Below are 18,873 nucleotides of genomic sequence, written 5' to 3'. Positions count from 1 at the left end.
CAATCCATGTGGGTATATTCTGTTTGGTCCATTTAATTAATCATTTAAGTTGCCTTTATATATATATATATATATATATATACATACACTCACCCCTATATGTATATATACTATATGAACTGAACATGATTATTACAAGTGTATATGCATTAGACAGACTGTTTGGAGAAACTCTGCATCACTGGAGTCCACTGTTAAGAAGCCTGTTTTTTTTAAATTATTTATTTATTTATTTGACTTCTCTTTTCCTTTGTAAACTAAGAGCACTTACCTTAAAAAGGAAAAATATATCTCTAAGCTCAATTTCGACCATGGGACTATTTTTTTTTTTTTTTACAATGCTCAGTATTAGAGAATTCAAAATAAGAAAACAGTATTAAATTTTATTTGGTTGACAGTAGTACAAAGGGAGGTGATAAATGCACTCAACTTTTAATGTTAAATGTCATTATTATCTTTTTAATTAAATTCATGAGAATCCAAGTATAAGGGGCATTTAGGTCATTTAGTTTTAAAAAAATTAAATAAAAAAGTACGCATTTAAAAATAGTGGAGTGCATTTATCATTTTCCCATTATAAAAACTATTCTGTGAAAATTCAATTAAAAATTAAAACAAACAAGTGTTATATATTTGTAATGTTTAACTTTAAAGCTACACTCTTTATTCTTTTTTCCTTTTTTTTAAATACATTTCCTTTCTTTTTCTTTTGTGTTTTTAGCTTACAAGAAAGTCTACAATACCAAAAATATATTCAATGTGCTTGGTGCATCATGCACCAGGCTAATTAAAGCCGTGCATATAGTACATGCGCCGGCAAGTGTTGTATACGCATGACTTTGATTAGCTTAGTGTACAGTGCACCAGGCGAAAACCTACTTCTACAATACTCCAAGGATATTTACTATGTGGTATCCCCCGTCAATAGACAATCATATTTTTTCTTGAAAACTCTTATTACCTCTTAGTGCACGGTACACCAGGCGAATACCTACTTCTATAATACCCCAAGGATATTTACTATATGGTATCCCCGTCAATAGACAGTCATATTTTTTCTTAAAAACTCTTCATTTCTCGTGTATCCAGAGAAAATAAAAATTTCAACAACCATCTATAGAATGAGGATATCACGTGTAAGTATCCGAAATATCGTAAACTTTCTCTATTTTACATAGCAACAACTTTTCTTTGGCATTCTTAATTGAAATGTTAAACTAGTATTAATTTGGACTTGGGGGAGATGTCCTCCTCTCAAATGGATGGCCCTATACAATTCTTTTATACTTTTGCTCTTTTGCTTCCAATTTTAACATTGGTTGTTGAAACTGAGATGTTTTAATTGGCTTTCAGATGTGGTCTTAATAAGTTGTTATGTGTCTCTTCTTCATCACTTCAAGCCAACTTCTCTCTCTCTCTTGATGGTACATACATAACATACATGATGTTACCTACTAACAGTATTGACATTGTTGTGTTAGGTAAGGTTCATGGTCCATCATTATGTATATCATTATATTGGGGAAATTTATGTACTATACAACTTTGTTGTCAACTCTTTCATAGTTGAGTATTAAATGTTGGTTAAGGTGGCTTTGTCTTGTTTGCTGACCAAGACCATGAGAAACCAGATCTGTGATGGATAGCAGTACCATACACAGCTTTATATATATATATATATATATATATATATATATATATCTCACATAATTATAAATTTTCCTTACAGCTTTGATATAGCTTGCATCCCATGATGAGAGCCCTTAAAATGGCAGCTTTTAAGAATAATTGATTCTTCCATTTATTTTCAATTTTCGAAGTTATTACCCACACCAATCAAAGATGTCTATTTTATGAACTTTTTTACTGAAATTTGGCAATTTTCAAATATTTTTGTTGCAAGTTAATTCTATAAGTCAATTGTTAATTTTACATTTCAGAAAGAACCTGCTGACACTTATAAGTGGATGCTGCCTCCTATCTGAATGCGTGTAAATAATTCCTATCCATGCAGACACTGACGGATTTAGAAATTTGTTTTAGTGGGAGCGATTTTAAACAATAATGAGGGCGTGAGTGAGAGGAAAAAAAAAATCAATGGGGCAAAGGATAAAATTATGGGGGCATTTACATAATTACTCAAGATTTCTAGGTAAAAATAGAATTTTTAAAAATTTTAGCGGGGATGATAAAATAATAGGGGCATTTATATAATTACCTAAGATTTTAAAAGTAGAAATAAAAAATAAAAAAAAAAAAATTTTAGTGGGGGTAAGTGACCCCACTGAGCCTCACATGGGTCCGTCCTGCAAGTAGACGTGTTTTGAATATCGTGAACGCAAAGAATACGCAAAATAATCTACATGCGTAAAACAAGAGGGAACAAAGCAAATAATATTTACAAAATGAATGTAGGATGGGTCTTAACTACTAACATAAGATCAATTTTATCTTTTATGCATCAGTAAAATATTGAAGGAAAATAATACGTGATAATTGAATTGTTTTATGTGAGTGGAGATTGACGTCAATCACATCAATCTTTACTTATATAAAGTAAAAAAGAATGTTAGCTACTCACTGGTGAGTAGGATGAAACTACTCACCCCTATATGGTCCAATAATAAAATAACACATCATATTTAAAAAATAAAATAATTCATATCTAAAAACACTATATATACGATTTATTCAATGACTGATCCGAGAAAGCAAAAAAATGTGTGAAGTATTTTATTATTAAAGGTGATGTGTTAGTTTGTTATTGGACTACATAAAAATAAATAGTTTTATCTTCCTCACTAGTGGTAGTTAAGCATTATCTTAAAGTAAGTAGGAATTATCTATATGTGGGAATCCGGAATCCAGATTGATTTAATTGACTCAAATTTGAAAGAACAGTGTTACATGCCACACAACCGAAACACCAGCAGGCAACAACCACGAGTGGTTTCCACTTTTATTGCAGCATGTGATTGTTGGTGTTTTGATTGTGCTATATATCTATATATATAACCAACCTTTTATTACCATTGTTATCGGTTTGGTTGAAGTATTATTGCAAAACAATGATAATAAAAGGTTGGTTGTTTTTTTATCTCTTCCTCCTAACACCTTCTATATATATAATTGGTTTGGTTGAAGCATAATTGCAAAACAATGATAATAAAAGGTTGGTTGTTTTTTTATCTCTTCCTCCTAACACCTTCTATATTATTAGTCTTTATTTGAAAGAAGAAAATATGAGAGAATATTTTAGGAGAAAAAAAAAATAGCCGTTGGGATCGTTCAACACCAGTGACAAATGATAGAGTATTGAAGTCATTATCAAATTAGATCCCACAGATATCCAACAACATGGGATATTATATATATATATATATATATATATATAATTTTTTATTGAATGCAATGAATTCTATCTACCTTGGTTAATGGTTTGGCGACACGTTGGCAATACTAAAATCTTTAATTTATTTTTCTTTTGGTCGGTACAATTGGGAAAAAACAAAAAAGAAAAAGAAAAGAAAAGAAAGAATCAACAAAGATGGTGTGTGTCTTATCTTGCTACCTATCATTTAATTTAAATATTTTTATTTTTAATACATTCACTCGTAAAAAACGATTAGCTAGGTCAAAATCTATTTAATAAAACTTTAATTTCAATCTTAGAAAAAATACATTGTTTACATACTATGTTAGATAGGGTTGATTATGGATCGAATCGGTTCGATTTTGAATAAAATTTAAACCAATTTGGTCTTTACAGATTGAATAAATCTGAAATCGAACTAATCCGTAGGGACTCTTAATCAAAACCAAACCGATCCGTGAGATAACGGATTGGTTCGGCTCAGTTCCGACAAATTGAGCTTGACAGAACACAATTAAGAAAAATGAAATTAGAGGCAAAATAATATTTTCGTCTGAGTCATGTATGAATTTAAAGGGAAAAAGAGAATCTTTTATTGTTAATTCTGCTTTGAAATAGTGATTGTTGTCTGAGTCATGCATGAATTTCTAAAGACTATATATATTAATAAATGGACTATGAAAATGACAAGGTAGAACTGAAACTAAAATACGAGATGGAGCAATCAAGAATATTTTTTTTTCCCTTAAAAAGAACAAAAATTCATAAAAGAAAATAATGAAAAACTTTTGAGCTTATATATTACAGTTTTTGAAGCTGATCTCTGGGTTCGTAAAACAATAAAACTTTTGAAAACTTAATGATTAAAGAAAAAAAAAAACATCAATAATGTATTATGCACGTTCTGTATACTATATATGTCACATAATATATGTATATTAGGTCTACAGATCAGTTCAGTTTTTTCAGCACCTAATCCGTTAAATAAACCGGTCACTACGGATTACTTATTTTTCAATCCGTCACCGAACCACGACAGTAGAAAACCAAACCGAATCGCACAAATCGGTTCGGTTTAGCGAATTGACGAATTATTTGAACACTCCTAATATTATATGCATTTTTTTCATTTAAGTAATGATTCAAACATATACCATTATCTTCAATTTACTTTTCATTTTCAATAATTCGAAATGTTCATTTTTTTATTTTATTTTATTTTATTTTATTTTTTATTTTTTTTGGTACTTGATCTTTAATTTTCATTGTACTCCTATTTATGTTTCTAGATTTCATATATTCAATTTTGCTCTTATTTTCAATCCTTTTATTCTAAAGTTTCCCTCCAAACCTACATGAACACTTTGATTCTTCTCTAGTTTTCAATTAAAACAATATCATCAAAAAATAATATACAACATGAAATCTCTTCTTAATGTTGACATTTGATGTAAGTTTAAAGTGTGTTTTCAGTTGTATGAAATTTGAGTATTGAAATTGAAATTGGTAAAAAATTTTTTTTTTTAAAAATAACTAAAAAATTCTAACCAAAATTTTCTCAAATTTCAAAAATTCCAATTCGATGCAACCGAACTCACTAAAATCTACATATTTCCTCAACAGTCATTCTCACTATAGTCACACATCTATCATACATTTTCTCTATTACGTCAATATATCACTTTACGATTCTTTTTCTTTTTAAAAATTCTCCATACTTGAAGACCATTTTAGTTTTGTACTCAATGATGGGTTTATTTATTCGTAATATAAATACACACACATATACGGATATAATGCTAAGCATAGTCCAAAGGCTAGTCTCGTGGGCTTCATGGATTTTGTGTCCCATGTTGGGCCTGAACCCATGTGGAGTGGACCACCCCATGTGGAATCCACACACACACACACACACACACACACACAAAGTTTCCAGTGAATGATTCATGATACAAAAGTGTCTATCTATATTATATTTAATGACAATTATATCTAAAATTACAAAATATAATGAACTAATTCAGTCTATATTGTAGTTCCACACATTTTCTCTCAAGCTTCAAGCAAACTTCTTAATCACACTCATCCACTGCATGGCAAAATATTTCGCAATCACTCCAAACAGAAGACATAAACTCGATCTCGGCATTTTTCGAAAAAATTAAAAATAATTTCAGAATAAGTTCCTGTTAGTTTGAAATATCATCTAATTTGGTTGAAGGAAGAAACTATACAATCTAGCAGTTATATCTATAACACCACTCAAGAAGTTATGTTTTGTCCTACCAATACAAATGCCATATATATATATATATATATATATATATTTATATCTCACATGCATATATGAACCATATTAAGAAGCAGAATCTGCAATCTGATATTCACAGAATTCAATACTTTGCTTAGCCAATTCACTCAAATGGACCTTGTAGCAAGCATATGGAATAAAAGCAGAATCCGCAAATCTACACAACAGTACCATCTCAAATCTTCATGGCAACGTCGGGATACGAAGGAAAAAAAAAAAATTCAAACCAAGAGAACAGTATATGGATTAACAATGAATGGAATACTTGCCTGAACTATTAAAGAACAACCAAAAAACAAGTACGCAGTTTGGAGATCTGCAACTGAAAGGCGTAAGAGAATTAACCATCAGTTTGTTTCTCAGGCTGAAAACTTTCAGTGAAGCATGCATGCAAGTTCACTCTTGATCCATTCTCAAAAAAGGCCCGACAAGAGTACAGCACAGATAAGGTGACAGCATTGGATCATTTTGCTGTTTGAGAGTGTTTGATAAGCCAATCGATGACAACGTCTATGTTTATGGTATCCTTGCATGAGATCATGAAGCAGCACACTTCTCTGTCCGCGATCGTTTGCAGATCTCTGAGGGTGAAAGAAGCACAAAGAATAGTTTAATGTACAAGAATATCAAGAGATATTTTTAAAGATAATCCATAAATGAAAAGGTGACATAAAATTGTTTGCGAGGTTTATGGAAAACTTACAGCTGATCTACCAGCGCTTGCTTTGAAAGTGCTTCTGACTTGTCAATTTTGTTACCAAGAACAAGCAAAGGAATTGCAGCCAGTGAAGGTTTTGTCAAGAGGTCATGTAGCTCACTACGAGTAATGGGAACACTGTCTCGATCTGCAGCATCGACAACATACCTGCGTTTGCATGAAGAGGGCTGAAAGTTAATCAAATTGAAAGGACAATCAAAGTAAATCAGACCAGTTGGAGCCGTTAGCCCTTCCCGGATAGAATATCATACGTAGTTCACTAATCTTCTCCTTGGTTACTGAGAAAAATGGAGGATACACTATTTCACAACTCATTGGATTACAAATGGTTCTTAAGAGGCTCTTTTCCCTCTTCCCAATTCTAGCTCCATTAGAATAGACAACAAAGTAAGGAAACGGTGCACATCAGATATACTGAGTTGAGATTTGTATCTTTGTTATGGCCAATGATTCTAAGCTTCTGCTACTGATGGAGTGCATCAAATGAGAAGGAAAAGACATTTCTATTCAGTCAATTCCCCTCCTACCACCCCTGCACCCCCAAGCCGGAAGAAAAAGAGGGAAAAAAGAAAACGAAAAGAACATAAAGATGATAAAGATAAATAGATTATTTTCATTTTGTAATGTTATGATGCCCGCTTTTAATGATGTTCAAGTTTCTTTTGCACTGATAGGTGGTGGAAATTTTCTGAAGTTCATTCCAAGGTACACTTTGTTACAGCCCGGGCAGCATAATTGAGTACTGATTGTGAAAACAGCTATTGCAGCACCACTAAGGCTATGTTAGCGGCTGTAACAATAGCCCATAAATTTTAATTGGCCTTATATGGATACACACATGGCTATCATAGCTATTAGCCGTAATGCTATTACATTATATCACACAGAGATGCTCGAGCATGCTGCTAAAGAAAAGCATGACATCATTTTGACGTGGTTTCCCAGATATAACAAACTATTGATCTACATTGACAGGCACTTGTCTGTATTTTAAACGCAAAGGCTCTCTAATAGTTAGACATTAACCAAAGAAAGCTACATGATGAACAAAGGAGGGAAAATTAAAAGGATGGTAGGAATTACAGAATAGCAGAGACACCCCGACAGTAGCGCTCCCACATGGAGCGAAATCTCCGTTGCCCTCCAAGATCCCAAAGCTTTATTGTGACATTTCCTTTTGTAACTTTCCGCATATTGAATCCCACCTGGTTTTCAGAGTATAAAAAAGCTTCTATTAAGACACCTACTTAGTAAAAGGCAAAGCGCCTAATTAAACTTTTGTTAGAGATAAAAGGTACCTACAGTTGGAATCATGTCCTCACTGTAGCCTCCGGTCTGTTGAAAATTCACCAAAAATAAAAAAAAGTAAGATTTAAAAAGAAAATCACTCACAAAAACCAAATGAAAAGCAAAAAAAGGGAGGATAGGAAGACTTCGTTTTTACTCACGGCAATCACATTGACGAGAGATGTTTTTCCTGCATTCTGAAGGCCTACAAGGGAGAGTTCCATTTCCTGTTTGAAGAAGAAGCTGTATGCGACATGGTAGGAAGCAAAAGGAAGTTGAATGAAATAAGTCAATATATTGTTCTTTGTATTAAGCAAATAATGCAACAACGAGAAATAGCATTTTCATCAGCACTATAGCAATAGACTAACTAAAAGCTTAAATGAATTTATGCATGCTTTGTCTTGTCCTGCCTAGAGTCCTACACATGAAAAGAGAATAATGAAGATCCGAAAGCAGATAATGTTTGGTTTGGGTTTTCTATTGTATATCTTTACTCTCTTTTTTTGGTTCCTAAATCCAACTTTACTAACCAAACAGGAAAAAAGAGGAAGAAGAAAGTTGTCAACTGCTCAAGAGACTCACATCTACAACCTATTATTTCTTTGACTATGCAGTTTGAACACTTAACAAACTATTTGATGCTTAAATTGGTAGCAGGTTTAATGCAATGTAATTAAAGCGATCCTGTTATTATTGAACTTGGGAAATAGTATAGAAAGAAGAACAACAGCAACCACATGAATTTCTAACACTGTAACATCATCCATTGCATCTATACAAACTAAGACAAGACAACTATTCGACCATCTTTTATGCAATTAAAGCAACATTACAGAAGTTCGCTATATGTGTTCCCGTAAAACTTCTATTACTTTCAACATCAAATTAATTATTTCAGATGTACGCAACAACAAAATAGCTGAATTTTTTATAAAGAAGACATAGAATTTTGCATCCACTGATCAGCCTGAGTATGGTTGTAATGTAGAATGGGTAGTGTGAATGATGTAAACAAGAAGAGAGAAGGAGAGTGAGAAAAAGAGAGAGGAAAGAAGAGAGGAGAGAAGAAGAAATTGGGGAAGAAGAACTCTGCAATTCAATACTCAATATTATTCAATCATCAAAAGGTAATTAACTCAAAGTATATATAGGTAAAACAAAGACCCTAATGTCCAATATAGCTTCTGCAAACCTGAAGATTCAAAAATGGCTGCCGTGAGCTCTAGTGAGACATATAGCAAGCCTATGTTTGGATCTGTAAAATAGCCCTGCTCAGTTTCAACAAGGCTACAGATCAACATACCTTATTTATGGGCAAACCTAGTCCTAATACTAATTAAAAAGGACATATTGCAAAGCTAACTCTTATTTATTATAATTCCTAAAATGTATGGGAAAACTCTAAAACCTATCTGTCATTGCCCCTCCTCCATGCATAGGTGAGAGTCATGTGCAATTCAAGCTCTCGGTCCATGCCCGGTTCTTCATCAGGTTGTTATTTCCAAAATCTAAAAAAGAAGCAATTTTGAATGTGCCATGGGCTCTCAAAATGCCTTCCGTTGGGAAAAGTACTGTAATGTACATACCATTGCATATAACATCCAAAAAAACTTCATTAGAGAACATCAACCAAAAGACAATTCTTGTCTAGACCATGCAACTGAAACAGAAACTAAATAGATGTCCCTGAAGAGGTAGTCAACAATCCTTCTTCAACATATGACGAGATAAGAGAGGGAAACCTATAGGACCTAGCAGTATTAGAACTTAGAAGCCCTGAATAATTCCACACACTAGATTGCTTATCCTCCTAACAACTGATTCTAACTAAAGAAGGAAAATGAATGAAACACCCTCCCACATCCCAAAACGTTATTAAGTTGCTCTATTCTGCAAGGCCTTCTCGACAAAGTTAAACAGGAGCAATAGGGGTCCCATTACCCAATTCCCCATAATTCTGGAGATGTGTTTTGGTGAAATGATTCACCAGTTTTAGAAAAGACGATGAAGGAATATTACAAAAATTATCTCCACAGGCCAAAAAAATATCATCTCAAGTACATAGTGGAAAATTTTCTGAGCAACATAGTTGTACACCTTTTTCCATGATAATTGACACACTAGGTCAGCCTGGTCAGGTGATCATCTTTAACTTTTTAATTAATATAACCACTGAAAATGTGGACACGGCAAAAAAATTCCTTTTTTTATTTTGTTTTTCCTTCAGTAAGCACAGTTCAAAATCTCCTTATGAATGAACAAACCACTTTACAAAATGCCAGTGAGAGTCTTTATAATTTAAATCTTTAATTCATATGCCAACAACAAATATATGATAATTCTTTTGACAATCCGGATAAACCAAATAGTATAGAAATCTAACAATGAACTGACACTTGCACTCCAAAGAATAAGCTAATTCAACAATTCACTTCTGCATCCTCAATTTTCTACCCCATGAACTGACATCACATCGTCTACATGATTGAAACAAGTAACTTCCTTTGAAGACCTACTACGGCAGAAAGCAATTTATCCACAACTGAGGGAAAAAAGAGGACTCAAGTCCAACCTAATGCAAAACCTATTCTAACTAGGAACTCTTTTCCCCTCTCACTATAATTCTCTCTTCTTCTTCATTTAATTATTATTATAAAAAAAAGACACCCCTGCGCTGATGATTGTGGTTACCAGATACCACAGATCATGTATAAATTAGAACGCGTTAATTGCAAAAACAAAGGGGGACATAAAAGCATTATCCCTTGAATTGAAATCAAAGAAATAAAAATAGGAAAATACATAAAAATGAATCTCTTATAAACACTTCCCATGTTTTCAAATTAATGGGCATTTATTACATTTGCACCAAATTAAATCTATTATGAAATCAGCTCCACCTTCATACATGGTTCTTAAATATTTCATGTGGACTGATTCATTACATTGTTTTCCTTATTTATAGCACCAAATAGAATATTTTGACGCAACAATTGCGTGGAATTAAACAAGCTTAACCATCATAATATATTGCATGCATCTACAATCAGTGATATAAATACATTCGAATTCCAAACAACACAGAAGCACATAATCTCCCAACTCACAAAGTATTGTAAATAATCATTGGCACTTCACTTTCCAACTCAAATATGCCGAAACTAAAAACGAAAAAGGAAAAAGTAAAGGAATCAACCAAAAAGGGAAATAAAAGGGTCACTAGTACTTCAAGACTTCACCCTCCAACACTAAATCCACCATTATCAGCCACTAAGAGCCATCTCCCCACAAATTCATGTTTGGTTGCCAACAAAATAGCATAACTAGAAACGAAAATATGAAATCGATCTGTCATTTTCTTTTATCTGGTTCAAGAAAACCCAAAAAGAAAAACAAATTAACTAAGCTAAGTTTTTGTCTAATTTCGGCTGAATTTATCCATTTTTCAAGAACCAAAAGCCCTCTCCCACAAAGTTCTGTTTGGCTGCCTACTGAATTGCATAACCAGAAAGAAATCAGAAATCTGTCATTTTCTTTCATCCATTTCAAGAAAACCCAAAAAGAAAAACAAATTAACGAAGCAAAGTGGTATAAATTCTTAGCGCAATTTATACGTTTTATCCATTTTCCAACAACCCAAACAACACGAATTCAATCAAGTCCTTCAACTATTATCTTATTTTCTCGATAATAGATGGATTTATTGAACTGAGAGCTTTAATCATCAGCACAAACATGAACCCAGGTTGATTCTCTGTCTATATATCGTAATCTATGCACGAATCCAAGAAAATCATGGGAAACAAAACTCAGGAGTATGAGTTATTATAGGAAATCAATGCAAAACTCGGATATTAGGGGTGAGAAAGTTACCTCCGAAGCCAATTTAGGAAAGAATTCCACATATCCATTTCCAAGAAAGTAAGAATTTCGATGAAACCAAACAGAAGATTGAAGAAATGTTGGTTCTATTTGATACCCAGAAAGCAAAATAGCAAGAAGACAGAGAGAAGTGAGAGAAAAGGAAACTTCGCCGACTGAAAGTGGAATCTTTTTCCCGGTAGTGTCCGTTTTCTGGTAACCGCAGTCATTTGGTAGGGAAATTATACAGTGCGAGTGAAAGTTTCAAGAGCTAGTGGGACGTGGCAAATTGTGGACCCTACACGTGGCAGGAAAAAATGATATTTAGCATGATCATTAAATTCTTGTGGGACTTGGTCATTCAAGGGCCCTACACGTGGCAGGGAAAATCAAATCTAGCAAGATCCTTAAAAATTAGTGGAACATGGCCATTTGTAGGCCCTACACGCGGCAGGCAAAATCCAGTCTAGCATCGTGTGTGTGTATGTTTTTTTTTTTTTTTTCCTTTTGTTTTCTTTTGCTATTTGTTTTCTTTTCTTTTCCCTTTTTAAATTTTCTTTTCTTCCTCACTTTTCCCTTTTTATCGGTTTTTAAAACCATTTTCAAGTGTCAAACATAAGTTAAAACACTCTAAGACTTCATCTTATTGATTATTATATAAAAATTCTTATTAGACATTTTTTAATTAAAATTATCAAAAAAAAATTAATTCGAGATTATTACATTATTCGTGAAAATAGTAATAATTTAATTTCATAAATTCAGAGGATTGATAATTTCAATAGCAATATAAAAGACAATTGAAAATGTCTCCTAATCTCTAATTGAAAGTAATCGAAAAAGTTTGACGTTGTAATATGTAACACTTAAATAAAATGTACTCCACAGTAATTCCTTACAAATAATTACATCTTTTATTACATAGGTTTTTTTTTGGGTAAATATTACATAGGTTTTTTATTACACTGGTTCTGAAATTTCCATAAAAAATATGAACAAACTGCATAGTTTAGTCCCTTTCTCTAGTCAAATTGGTTGGGTTTAATTAAGTTTTTATTATTATTTAGATTTAATTTTTTTTTTAATTTTTTATATTTAAACCTGGCTAACATTGATATAAAATCATCCATTACATTCAGAGATCTGGGTTGTTTATTTCCTTTTCGATTTTTTATATATTATTATTTTTATTTTATTTTTTTTACAAATGTTGCTTATTGTTCTTGCCACTTATCAAAGGTTAAACACTAGTTAAAAAGTTTCTTTCCCCAACTACACATTCCTTGACTTTGTTAAGCAGCCTTTTAATAAGCCATTGAAACAATTGCTGCAACAACAAATTCGAAATTTGACTAACTCATCAAAACAGAATCAAGTTCGGAAGTTGGTTGATTTACTCTTTACTTCGGTTAATGAAAATATTTGATCGGCTAATCAAATGCAAATTAAAGAAAATCGATCCGTATTAAAGAGATGACATTATATGAACTCCACGTGAAGATGACATCACGTGAACTCCACCTAATGATAGATAGTTGTATGGGTTTATGTATGGCTTGAAAGACTAAAAATGAAAATATTTAGCTGACTAATCAAATGCAATTATAGAAAACGGATTGATATTAAAGCGATGACATCATGTGAACTCTACGTGAAGATGACATCACGTGAACTCCACCTAAAAATAAATGGTTGTATGTATATATATGTATGGCTTGAAAGACTGAAATATATAATCCAGATCCACAATTAAATCTTATATTTATCAAAACATATAAATTGCTTAATCATAATCTTTATATTCTTCAATTCATCTTTGAATAGGGTTATTTATTTATTTTTTGTTATCACTGTTATTATCTATAATGTTTACTGAAAATGAGATCAAGGCTCAATTGATAAAAGGGCCCATGTACAGTTGCTGGTCCAGCCCAGTCTAACTGGTCAAGACCACTAAACTAGGGCCCCCAATATTGCTAGCCTTGGCCCAATTAGTTTACAAACCCAGCAGTAGCACTATGTGGACAGCTCAATCCAAGATTCAAAACCCTATTCATAAACAATTTTTTTTTTTTCAAAAAAAAATTTCATGGCAAGAATGTTGGTGGTTAGAGGAGAGGGGAGGGTGCAAGGCTCAAACACAGGCTTCTCAACACAGGGAACAATCCAACCATTCGGACAACACTACACTTGCTTATAAACAATTAAATATACATTTTCGAAAGTCTTAATGTTGTTTGATAACTAAATTCAATGTTTAATTATGAACTGATTATGTGCTTATTCAATTAAGTGCATTTGATAAATATCACTAAAATTAAAAATACTAATCGCAACTTAAAATTAGATAAAATTTTAAGTGACACGAATATCACTTATCGCTAAAGGGTGAATATTTAAAATGATATCAAGAAAATATTTATTTTTTAATTGTCAATTATAATCTTCAGCATTTAAAATTCAATTTCTTAAAATTTTCGGTATATAATTTTAAGTTTTATCAAACAACCACACAGTTGCTACAAATAGAGTCTGGCCCAGGTTTCAAGCAGATCTTGGATTTCTTTCATAAGCCCAGCCCTTGGTTAAATTGGCTTACAAGACTATTGATTTTTTTTTTTTTTTTGTTTTTTTTTTTGTGAACATATAAAATATCAGGTTTTTTAAAACACTTCATAATCTACTACCGAGCACATGAAGTCTCCTCATTTTATATACGGGACAATTACGGGAAAAAATTTCTAATAGTGATCTCAAGGGATTCGAACTCTCTACCTTTAAGGCATGAGGTGATGAGAGTCTTCACCATTAGATTTTCGGATTGGGTTAAAAGATATAAAAATAACTTTTTTAAATAAATAAATATAAGTTAATTGAAAAAAATAAAATAAAAACCCCAGGTACTAATAAATAATAATATATACAAAACCCTCAAAGATAATAAGACTATGCATGTCACAAGCAACATTAACAATGCTTGATTCATCAAAGTATATTAACTAGCAGCATAGATCATCTTGAAATAGCTAAGTATAATCAAATAACACTTGAATCTAAGATTTCTTAAGAACAAGCTTAACTAGTGACCACACTGTCCAAATTCATTTTCAGCATGATCCAAAATTAGTTTAACTTCTACGTAATGCTAGCTAATGGAAGAAGTTATCAAATAACCTACAAATAGACCCACATAAATTGCCATATATTACCTTTCTCAACTTCAACAATAACCAGTAAATTGCACAATCTACCTCCATATCACTTATATATATTCTTATTGGCAACACTTAATCGCTAATATTGTTAATTAATCTCACTTTTCATATTTAAAGTCATAATTAAAGAATTACCACATATAGAACAAATCTAAAAACAACTATATCAGATAGTTAATGTTCAATCTTTTCATCAATGCAAATCTCATCTCTTTCAAATTATGGATGATTGATCATATTCACATTGCCCAAAAAAAAAATCAAATCATATTCACATTAAACATCAACCCAAACTAGTAATTTTAAAACAATAACAACCAAACACAGTTTTGTAACCCTAATTTAAGACTCAAAACTCAAATTTTGGAGAATGTATATAATCTCCAAATTTCAGAGCACCTACCACATATAAGTGTCTCAAAGTATTGATGTCCGACTCTTGTGCCCAGCCAAGAAGTCCCGCCGTGTTGGAGCTTTGCACAATTTTTATTGGGTTACACACTGTGCATCAAAATGACACCGTTTTGATGCATAGCCGTTAAGGGTGACAATTCGTGCTCGTGGGTCGTGTTATTGTCGTGTTGATATAAGTATATTATATTAAATAGGTAAATTCAAATCTAACCCATTTAATAATCGTGTCAAGAATTTTCAACACTAATCCGACCCGTTTATTAAACAGGTAAACGTATTAACCCGTTTAATAACATATTTATCAAAATGAGACATTTAATATTTAATCAAATACTAAATATTAGAAAAAATTGTCATAATTAACTTAAATATTCAAAAGAAAAAAAAAATATATAACGCATAGACAAGATTTATGTTAAAATGACTTAACTATTCATAGTAATTGGATTTAAACAGGTAATATATTGCATAAGTCATATTCACGATTATAACATGTTGAGTTAAATGGGTCATAATCGGGTTACACGGGTTGAACTTCTCAATCCTAACCTGACACAATTAAGTAAACGGGTTAATTGTGTCGACTCTTTTATGATTCAAACTTATTTATGCTAAATTCAAACCTTTTTAACTCGTATCGTGTTATAATTTACCACTCCTAATAGTCGTCCTCCGATAAATCCGAATTCCTTACTAAAGTGGTTGTAATGTCTAAAAGTTGATCGATTATTTATTTATTTATTATTATATACAACTATACAAGTGATGGGTGTGTGGGAATTACCCTTAGGAGTATGAATACAGTAATTCTACTGTATTTATGTATTTTAAAATGATTTTTAGAAATTGGGTGAGTTTTACTTTTACTTTTTCCCATGTTGATTTGTTACTGTGGGACCATCTCAATTTTTCTCATGCTTCAAGCTCAAGTCATGGGATTAGATGAGGTGGCGCTTTCTGAAGGTGACGTAGCAAGTGTGGGACACACTGCCCATTTCAACGTAACACGTGTAATAGTAGAACATTAAAATAAATAAATAAAATAAAAATTGAATCACTAGCTAGCCCCATGTCCATCTATACACATTGTTGATTTATATATATCCATGACAAGTTCGTGATGTTTCAAGTCTACCAAGTTATTTGCGTATTTTTCTCTCTCAGAGCAATCTCTCTCTCTCTCTCTCTCTCTCTCTCACACACACACACACACACAAAAACACACACACAAGTTTGGTGTGAAAGATGGGGAGGCAGCCATGCTGTGACAAAGTTGGGTTGAAGAAGGGACCATGGACATCTGAAGAGGACAAGAAGCTTGTCAATTTTATCCTCACCAATGGCCAATGCTGTTGGAGAGCTGTTCCTAAACTTGCAGGTCTCTCTCATAATTCTAAATTTCCCATTAATTACCAAAATTTAATTATTGTGAATTTTCATCTCCCAATTGGGTTTTATTATTATTGTTTTTTTTTTTAAAGTGCATGGATAGTAATTAATTAAAGCTTGCTGGTTTTTGCTTTCCTTTTAAAAAATGAAAATGTTTGTTAATTAATTACTTTTAATAATTTAATGAAAACTAGTGTCATAATGAAATTTATAGGTATTAATGCAGAGGAAAACAATATAAACTATCATTTATTTTATTGGCTATGGTGATGATTGTGTGACATTAATGCAGGGCTACTAAGGTGTGGTAAGAGTTGCAGACTGAGATGGACAAACTATCTTAGACCAGACTTGAAGAGGGGTTTGTTATCAGAGTATGAAGAGAAGATGGTTATTGATCTTCATGCTCAACTTGGCAACAGGTGTGTGTGTGTGTGTTTCAATCATTTCCTTTTGCTTTTGCTTAGATTTGAGCATTACTGCTGCATTATGATCACTTGCTAGATCATTCATCTTTATGGGTGTCTGAAAATAAGTACCAAAAGAAAGAATGACTTTTATTGCATGTCCAAAGTGGCCGACAACAGCTGCAAATGGAATGATTCCTAATTCAGCCTCCCATTCCTTGTTTTTCTCATTATATATATATATATATATATTAATGCAGTTCTTGCATTTGTCAATAATAATTATTTATTTGAGAATGGGACTTGGTTACTGTGTTGTAATTTGGAGATCACCCGTCCAAAATAAAAAATAACCTTCCAGATAAGATATGTGACATCTGACTCTATAATGACAGCAGTCCTATGCATTAGCTACCTTTTTAATTAGCAATTATTTACTTATAAGAACGATTTCTTTTGAAACCAGGTCAAGGGTGATTTTGTTCAGGAAAAAATATTTAATTTCCATCATACCATTATAATAAACATTGGCATTTAGAAAATGATAAAAGTTTCGGTTTTTTTTAACTTACCACATCAGTAGGTAAGAAAAATCGATTGTTGAAAATAATTTATTGGAGTTGCACAAAAAACCGATAATCTTTACAAATTTTTTTCCTTGGAAATGTGTTGCAGATGGTCCAAGATTGCTTCTCATCTCCCTGGAAGAACTGATAATGAGATCAAGAACCACTGGAACACCCACATCAAGAAAAAGCTAAGGAAGATGGGGATTGATCCGCTCACTCACAAGCCACTGCCTATTGATCCAACTAATCATCAGTCCCAAGAACAACCACAACCTCAACAAGTACTAGAACATCATCAAGAACAAGAACAAGAACAAGAACAAATTTCTCTAGCTTGTGAAATGACTGAATTGGGTCTGAGCAATACTGAGACAAAAGAGGAAGAGAAAAGCATGGAAGCTTCAATGTTAGACTTATCAATGGAGGAAGTGATGATCAATAATGGGTTTTGCACAGATGAAGTCCCATTGATTGAAGCCCATGAGATTCTGGTCCCTTGTGCCCCTTCATCATCATCATCAACATCATCATCTTCTTCTTCCTCTTATTCTTATGGTGGTTCATCCAACATTTTTGAGGAATTGGGCTTCCCAAATTTTGACTTCAGCATTTTGGACTTGGATAACACCAATGTGAATAACATGGGATGTTTCTGGGATGATGATGACTTCACCAATTTGGATTTGTTGATTAATTGTGATAGTGATTGGAATATAACTGTTGAACCTCCCCTCATCCAGTACCCGAGATAGGTTTTTCTATGAGATTCGTGTTAAATGCAGTTGCGACTGTGCAAACAAAGTCGTTGAATCTTGTGGTAGCCACAAATTTAATGTCCGATGTGTGTGCTCAGTTGTGAGGAAGAGGAGGTCGTGATTGCACTTAGCATTCTTCTTTTTACGAAGGATCTTGAATATTTAGGTTCATATGTTTTTGAGATTTCTTGTCATGAGCTTGTTTGTAATTTGGTTGTTAATTAATTATTACTGTGAATAAAAGTCAATAATTTGGTTAAATGCACTTCTAATTATTTTCTTCTTTTTTTACGTACCGTTTATGTATCACAATATATCGGTTATTATCTCGTTTACGCAATACACAGTATGTTATAGAAAGTTATTGTATAAGTGATATAAGATAGTTGTTAAGTAACTTTAAAATTATTGTGTAATTAATATAAAGTCGTCGTGGTAACACAGATTAATCTTTGCCACGAATATTTAAAAAGTTAAAATATATTAAACCAATTACCTTAAAAGTAAACTTCATATAATTTTACGTACATTTTATGTCAAGTGGTAACACATATTAACCTTTGCCAAGAAT

At 32.4% G+C, this 18,873-nt stretch overlaps 2 protein-coding genes across 2 annotated transcripts; one reads left to right on the top strand and one right to left on the bottom strand.

Annotated features, from left to right (window-relative positions):
- Positions 1 to 5,729: 5,729 nt before the first annotated feature.
- LOC132266375 (ADP-ribosylation factor-like protein 8c) lies at positions 5,730 to 11,763 on the bottom strand. The gene is made up of 6 exons (XM_059767227.1): positions 11,566 to 11,763; positions 7,851 to 7,932; positions 7,705 to 7,737; positions 7,486 to 7,607; positions 6,388 to 6,549; positions 5,730 to 6,265 (listed from the first exon to the last, which is right to left on the bottom strand). The coding sequence occupies exons 1-6, from the start codon at positions 11,601 to 11,603 to the stop codon at positions 6,148 to 6,150; spliced, it is 555 nt and encodes a 184-aa protein (XP_059623210.1). The 5' UTR covers positions 11,604 to 11,763; the 3' UTR covers positions 5,730 to 6,147.
- A 4,544-nt stretch (positions 11,764 to 16,307) lies between these two features.
- LOC132266374 (transcription factor MYB20-like) lies at positions 16,308 to 18,563 on the top strand. The gene is made up of 3 exons (XM_059767225.1): positions 16,308 to 16,560; positions 16,864 to 16,993; positions 17,654 to 18,563. Exons 1-3 carry the CDS (start codon positions 16,428 to 16,430, stop codon positions 18,297 to 18,299), a joined length of 909 nt encoding a protein of 302 aa, XP_059623208.1. The 5' UTR covers positions 16,308 to 16,427; the 3' UTR covers positions 18,300 to 18,563.
- The last annotated feature ends 310 nt before the right edge of the window (positions 18,564 to 18,873 follow it).

This window comes from Cornus florida, unplaced genomic scaffold (assembly GCF_030987335.1).
Source record: "Cornus florida cultivar Cherokee Brave unplaced genomic scaffold, ASM3098733v1 CherokeeBrave_3.0.0_Hap2_Chr07, whole genome shotgun sequence".
NCBI lineage: Eukaryota > Viridiplantae > Streptophyta > Magnoliopsida > Cornales > Cornaceae > Cornus > Cornus florida.
The sequence above is the reverse complement of the archived record's forward strand: the minus strand, read 5'-3'. Positions and strand labels throughout refer to the sequence as shown.